This window comes from Pecten maximus, chromosome 7 (assembly GCF_902652985.1).
Source record: "Pecten maximus chromosome 7, xPecMax1.1, whole genome shotgun sequence".
In the NCBI taxonomy this organism is placed as follows: Eukaryota; Metazoa; Mollusca; class Bivalvia; order Pectinida; family Pectinidae; genus Pecten; species Pecten maximus.
This window is the reverse complement of record NC_047021.1, coordinates 14,181,711-14,189,149: the sequence shown is the minus strand read 5'-3', so window position 1 is coordinate 14,189,149 and position 7,439 is coordinate 14,181,711. Positions and strand designations below refer to the sequence as shown.

General features: G+C 36.0%; 1 protein-coding gene across 1 annotated transcript; it reads left to right on the top strand.

Moving 5' to 3' along the window:
* Positions 1–62: 62 nt before the first annotated feature.
* LOC117331690 (NADH dehydrogenase [ubiquinone] 1 beta subcomplex subunit 11, mitochondrial-like) lies at positions 63–5,255 on the top strand. Its single transcript, XM_033890524.1, has 3 exons — positions 63–329; positions 2,956–3,086; positions 5,037–5,255. The coding sequence occupies exons 1-3, from the start codon at positions 117–119 to the stop codon at positions 5,185–5,187; spliced, it is 495 nt and encodes a 164-aa protein (XP_033746415.1). The 5' UTR covers positions 63–116; the 3' UTR covers positions 5,188–5,255.
* Positions 5,256–7,439: the final 2,184 nt, after the last annotated feature.

Here is a 7,439-nt window from a genome sequence, read left to right as displayed (position 1 = left end):
TTTAGACTGTTGTACACTGGGAAAATAAACTGATCGGGATCCAGTGAGTGTTTATCCGAAAGCCAGAGTATCATTCGATAGGAAAGATCTTAGCAACGTTGAAGTCTTGTCTGAGAATGGCGACCTTAATCAGGGCAGCCGTGAGGGCAAGGAATTTACTTGCTGTTTCTCGACAAAGTAGACGACTTGTTCAGCCGTCGTGTTTGATTTCAACATCAAAGAAAAATAAAGATGGAATAAGTGCAACAATCGAAGAAGTCAGCAGCAGAGAGGATGAACTAAAGCAGTTGGAAGAGCACTTTGCAAATCGGGATCCCGATTCACCCAAGGTTATTTTGGTTGTTAATAATGCATTGTACTGTAGTCTGTATATTTGGATAGATATATATTGTGCTGTAAGCTTCCTCATTGGAACAGTTGATTTAAAACTTGATGATTATGTTTTAGTTTATTAGGGCAATTATAATTAGAGTGCCTAGTCTGCACTTTACTACTGTTACTCGAATTGATTCACTACAATATTCAGGTTGGGCACATGCTTATTTATCTCTTAACTATTATAGCTATTTATAACTATACCAAACTGAGAAAAGCTTCATTATTTGGATTAAAATTCATCCGCGCTTAACTGACACCTGAAACTTGCTGAGGATGTCATGTGGTGTTTTCTGACATTCCATTATATTTATATCATTAAACTGTGTGTACTGCAGTATTGGTAATGTTAACAATATACAATTTCATTTACTAATTATATATTGTTCAATGAATGACATCAGAGGTCATGGTTGTGCATTACACCTGGCCAGCGTACTAAAGCGGCAGAACAATTTACCCAAAAACACCCCAAAACTACCAAAAACATCTCGCAACATCAACACATAACATGAAAACTTCATTAGAAATTGATATATACATAAATATTAACATATCAAATACAGCTATTGATACCTTCTTTTGTTGACTTATCGGCGAGTAGGGTTTTGACGGCGAGGGAGATAACTCTGTATTGTGATCTTTACCGATATCAGAGACCTATATATATACTAAATATTAATATATAGGTCTCTGCCGATATCTACATACTAAAATAATTATGAGTATTTTTATGCCATTCACACTGTAACTATATTTGTGCCAATTAATTGGCAATTCACCTATAGCTATGTCATAATTGTTGTGGCATATTATGTACTGAATAAACATGATATCAACTGGATACGTATAGTTCTTTCTTATCTTTCCACATGGTCGGTTTTATTGTATGACTGTTTGTAAGAGTTATCTCCCTCGCCGTCAAAACCCTACTCGCCGATAAGTCAACAAAAGAAGCTATCAATAGCTGTATTTGATATGTTAATATATACATATCAATTTCTTACAGTGTTTCCATGTAATGTGTTGATGTTGTCAGATGTTTTTGGGAGTTTTGGGGTAAATCGTTCAACCCTACTAAAGCAAGGGTTTATACGGACAGAATAGAACACTGATTTGGCCCAAAATGGGTGTTTTGGGGTAAATAGAGATCATTTATCCATATATGTAAGGTAGATGTTATATGTCACGCCTGATGTTATTGTGTTAGCACCTAATCAGGTGTTGGAGAATTCCACATTTTCATATAGCAGTGCGCTGGCTCTACTTGCTCGGGCTACATGTGTGGGTGGAGGGTCGCAGGAAAGTTACCATTTGCCTTCAAATAGGCAGAATTTCCTGTCCCTGACCCACCTGTGGAACAGAAAATCTGTTAGGATGACTCACTGCCATGCTACATTTATCTGTTTTCAATCAGAAGGTGAACCAGAATTGAATTAATCAATACAACTGTTAATTGATGAAACATAAAGTTAGACAAATGGTGATATTTTATTTTCGTATAAAGTCTAATGAAATATTAAACATGAATAGTGGTTGACTTATCAATGTATTGTGATAGCTTTAAATTTGCTCTCAGTAGCATATTTTCAAGTAGATAACTATCGCATTATTGCGCTCGACTGTCGAAACTCGATTGTTGACATTAATTTTTTTTTTCTAAACAAAACCTTCTTGAAAGCAAGATCTTTTCCTGGGCCTGCCAAACAGTATCTCAATCAGGTACACTACTAAATACAAGAACGCCAGCATTATATTTAGACTGGAAACAACTTAAGCAAAAGTTGTTACATTGACACAAGTACTTTATATCATAATTATGTATTATTAGCAAGTTACATTCACAAGTTATATATGTTTGAAACATACAGGTGCCGACTTACTTCATTCCAGATTCTTGTTTTAGGCCGGCCCTTTAATTGCTCATTGTGACAGGTCTACAATCATGATCGCCTTTTATCCATCGTTGTGCATTAATTTTACTTGTTTTCAAAAATGTATAAATTTCAAGAAAACTAGCATTGAAATTTTGAGCAAAAAGAAAATGGTGGTCCAAAATTTAATTAATAAAAGATCAATTATGTCAATTTTCATCATTATCGGTCCCCTTTATTTAAATTGCAATCTCTGTCACTACTTTCCTTGAACAGAAACCAAACATTTATCTAGGCAATATACTGAAATTCCAACCCAAACCCCAACTCTTGCATTCAAGATGCATAGATATACGGTAGCCATGCAATTAGAATAGTTATATACATTGTATATCAATATTGAAATTCATGTCATCCCTATACATATGTATAATGTAATGTTACAGAGATAGGTCTTCCAGTGATCTTATAAACAGTTGGTAGGGGATCTGGATTGTCCATTGTCAGCCCTTACTAGTGAGTTCAAAATTAAATATGTAACCAATTGCAAGATGTTACATGGTGTGCATGCATCAATTAAAATGATGTGCACACAACATGTTGTGCAATGTGTAATTAATGTATGTGACCTTATAAGCATGTTGGTAATGATAGCTATTTGTCTGGAACTGACTTATTAATTACAAGTAATTTTGTTTATTTTCAGAACTATGTTTCTTTCGGTTGGGATGAGGTTGACCATGAGTTTGATAAATTCACTCACAACATGACGTTTTTCACCGGTATTACTCTCATGGTGATTATGATGTTCTTCTTCAGCTATTGTCCAGATCACAGGTGAGTGAATATCCAAGTAAACCATTTAAATTTCCATATTAAGTACCATATATCTCTATCTTTGTCCCTGTAAGCACACCCCTACATTATTAGCCCACCGTCCTCAGATGGTGAGCTTTAAGAATCACCCTGCATCTATGGTCCGTCCGCCTGTTAACAATTCTTGTTATCGCTATTTCTCAGAAAGTACTGAAGGGATCTTTCTTTAATTGCATATATAGGTAAGATCCTCGTGGTCTGTAGTTATGCATAGTGCATTTTGGGACCGATCCAAAGAAAGCAACATGGCTGACAGGCAGCCATCTTGAATTTTGACAATTGAAGTTTGTTATCACTATTTCTCAGAAAGTACTGAAGTAATCTTCATATGTAAGTTCCCCTTGGTCCCTAGTTAACGTTATGCATATTGCATTTTTGGACCAATCAGAAAACAATATGGCCAGCAGGTGGCCATCTTGGATTTTGACAATTGAAGTTTGTTACTGCTAGTTCTCAAATTTAAGTACTAATTGGCTATTATGGGCCTTCTCAAATTCGAATGTAGAGGTTCCTCTTAGTCTCCAGTTGTGCATGTAAGTCTGATTGAAAGACCTAAATGGATGACAAAGAGTATTGCCATCTTGGATTTTGACAATTGCAGGTTGCTCCTGCTATATAGTGTTTTATAAAGCTTATGTTTTGAAGGAAGAATGAAAGAAGGGAAATGAAGAGAATCAAAAAGATCAGTCTTTCATTTGACTGATATGGATCATTCACTTGTGGGTTCCAAGATCCTTCTGGGATCTCTTGTTTAACTGATCATACAGAGACATATCTCTGAAACATTCATTTCCAGTAGTTAAGCCCAGAGTATAGCTTACCCATTATAAGACGTATGTATAGTGTTATAATGTTTTTTGATTTCAATAGCTAATATATATTAAAATAACATGACTGTATTTTTAGAAATGAAGGTATGAAGATAGTAGCTAGAAAGTCTTTCTTTTTGTTTGGAATCTGTCGCAGCAAGTTGCTTAAATTCCCACCAACTACCGACTCTGATGCTTCTGAGATATTGGGTTGCATTCCCAAATGTTAATAGTTCATATAATTTTCATTCTGAAAGTTCACAATTTTGCAATTCATTCCTTAAATGTCCTTGTTAATAGGACGTTAAACAAAATAAACCAAACCAAACCAAACCTTCCTAGGAGACAAAATGTCTTCATCCCAGTGAAAAAAAAAATCCTTAACTGCTCTGTATCCATGTGCAAGTGATTATAAATATTGGTGACTATTTGATTGGCAAGTGCAAAATTTCTTGTAATCCTTACCTTTTCTTTAGAGTAATTTATGATACTTCTAATTCAGTTTAATTGGACAACTAAGTTTCACCTTGGGCAAGTTCTCAAACTTGCTTGTAGGACCATTGATCATGAAGGTCCTGCTTCTTGTTCTCTTCATCCTGAATCCAGTCCTTTCAGATGCTAGGAATTCCATTTCCAGAATCTAGCTTCCCCAGCTAGAGTTCTTGTCTGTCTCAAGGAAAAGGGGGAAATGTCATGATTCTATATTCTGATAAATAGAAATATAATTTCTTGTAGTGGTAGTTGAACGTCAAGACTCAAATGACTGTAACCTTACAACAATTATTACTCTGTAGACAACCATGTCGCAGGTCTGTAACGTGTACAGTTACACATTACCCATCCTGCCTCACACGGCTACATGTGTCACTTTGGCATAATATGCAGACACCAGTATAATTTAACCTGCAGTACATACATGATAAAACGTGACTATGATAAATACATTTATCTGAATAAAGTGACTATAATAAATACATTTATCTAAATAAAGTGACCATAATAAATACATTTATCTGAATAAAGTGACTATAATAAATACATTTATCTGATACCTGTTGGTATCTCAGACACCAGATGCATAACAGCTCTGCTCCTTTTACAGATTAAAGAACTGGTCTATGCGAGAAGCCCATTTAGAGCTGCAAAGGAGAGAGAAGCTGGGTCTGCCATTAATAGACCGCAATTTAGTTGATTCATCAAAGATCATGTTACCATCAGAGGAAGACTTAGAAGGTGTGAAAGTCCTTCTGTAGAAGAAGTTAAACTGTACATAGACTGTGTTTTGTAATGTATGAACGATGATGTTATAAAGTGATACAAAGAAAAAAAATAAACGGACAAAAAAAAAAGAATGTTTTTGTCATCTTTATCAAAGGAGAAGACATAGTTGTATAGATTACCAAATTTCATTTCACAGTGTTTCAAATTTGATCATTTTAAAGTGTTATGGATTAATGGATTATTTTGACATTTTGATAGAAATAAGTGATAAAAATAGGAACAAAGAAATTAACAAGTTACCAAAGAAAGGAGAAAACCAAATCCAAAATGTCAAACCAAATAATAAAGCAGTAACCAAGGAAACGACTAAAATATCAATGAAATAACAAAATAGAAACCAGGAAAAAGAGAGAACAATCAGTTACAACGGATATAACAAAAATGTATGCAATGAAGTGATAAAATATGTAGTACATAATTAACTACGGTCATGATCAGAAAAGGCCTCGGAATGATGTATCTATAATCCTGATCAGGTGAGTTGTTCATGAGATATATTGTACACAAACTTTATATTTCAATTGTGATCTCTGACCCTTGAACAATGACCATCTAAATATAAAGCTATCAAATGTCGGGAAATATGTTTCATGCGTACGTCCCGTCAGGATTTGATGGGAGTATAATGGCATTGTCCAGCTGGCCATGCAGTGTAAAATTTTATTTGTGTGGAGATTCCCTCCTACATTTTCTATACTTTTTTTAAAACTTTAAATACATTATAAAGATTATACATACAAGTATATGTAGTTGTGCTTCTCGGGGTGTAATTTTGATTCAGCAATTTTTAAAAGAGTTATTGCCCTTTGTTCATTTAAACTGATCTTTTTGAAACTTTGTAGGTTTTGTATCCATATATATAGTGGTGTTTTCCAGAGCAGCATTTTGATTTGACTATTTCTGCAAAAGTTATTGCCTATTGTTTATTTCAGTATTTAAATTTTGTTGACATTGGTTGTAGATTGTATTTGGCGACCAATGTCATTCATACTTAGTACAATTATTAGGTCATCTGACCCGAAGGGTCAGAATGACCTATAGCCATCGTGCTTCGTCCGTCGTCGTCCGCCGTCCGCCGTGCGCTGTCCGTAAACTTTTCACATTTCAATCTTCTTCTCAAGTTCCACCAGTGAGATTAAGCTGAAACTTGCCAGGAATGATCCTGAGATGGTCCTGACCAAGTGTTGTTATTTTTCGGGTCGGTCCGAAATCCAAGATGGCCGCCATAGCCGCCATTTTGAAAACACATTTTAAACTTCTTCTCAAGTTCCACCAGTGCTGTTGGGCTGAAACTTGCCAGAAATGATCCTGAGATGATCCCGACCAAGTGTTGTTATTTTTCGGGTTGGTCCGAATTCCAAGATGGCCGCCATAGCCGCCATCTTGAAAAACACATTTTAAACTTCTTCTCCAGTTCCAAGAGTGCTATAAAGCTGAAACTTGCCAGGAATGATCCTGATATGATTCCGACCAAGTGTTGTTATTTTTTGGGTCGGTCCGAAATCCAAGATGGCCGCCATAGCCGCCATCTTGAAAAAAACATTTCAAACTTCTTCTCAAGTTCCACTAGTTCTGTTGGGCTGAAACTTGCCTGAAATGATCCTGAGATGATCCCGACCAAGTGTTGTTATTTTTCGGGTCGCTCCGAAATCCAAGATGGCCGCCATAGCCGCCATCTTCAAAAACACATTTTAAACTTCTTCTCAAGTTCCACCGGTGCTATTGAGCTGAAACTTGCCTGAAATGATCCTGATATGATTCCGACCAAGTGTTGTTATTTTTCAGGTCGGTCCGAATTCCAAGATGGCCGCCATAGCCGCCATCTTGAAAAACACATTTTAAACTTCTTCTCAAGTTCCACCAGTGCTATTGGGCTGAAACTTGCCTGAAATGATCCTGATATGATTCCGACCAAGTGTTGTTATTCTTTAGATTGGTCTGAAATCCAAGATGGCCGCCATATCCGCCATCTTGAAAAACACATTTTTAACTTCTTCTCCTGTTCCATTGGTGCCATTGAGCTGGAAATGGGTGAGGATGTCAAGGAAGGCGAGCCAACATAGTGTTGTTATTTTTTTGGCGTCGTAAAAACTTTGACATTGCAGCAATATGGCGGCCATTTTGTAACATGATTGCGCAATCATGGTTTTCCTGAACAACACCTATTTCAAACTTTTCCTCAAATTCCCCCAGTGGTATTCAGCTCTAACTTACCAGAAATAAC

Coding starts and splice junctions, on each gene's coding strand:
- LOC117331690 (XM_033890524.1), top strand. CDS start 117: ATGGCGACCTTAATCAGGGCAGCCGTGAGGGCAAGGAATTTACTTGCT. Junction 330..2,955: donor GGGATCCCGATTCACCCAAG/GTTATTTTGGTT, acceptor GTTTATTTTCAG/AACTATGTTTCTTTCGGTTG. Junction 3,087..5,036: donor AGCTATTGTCCAGATCACAG/GTGAGTGAATAT, acceptor CTCCTTTTACAG/ATTAAAGAACTGGTCTATGC.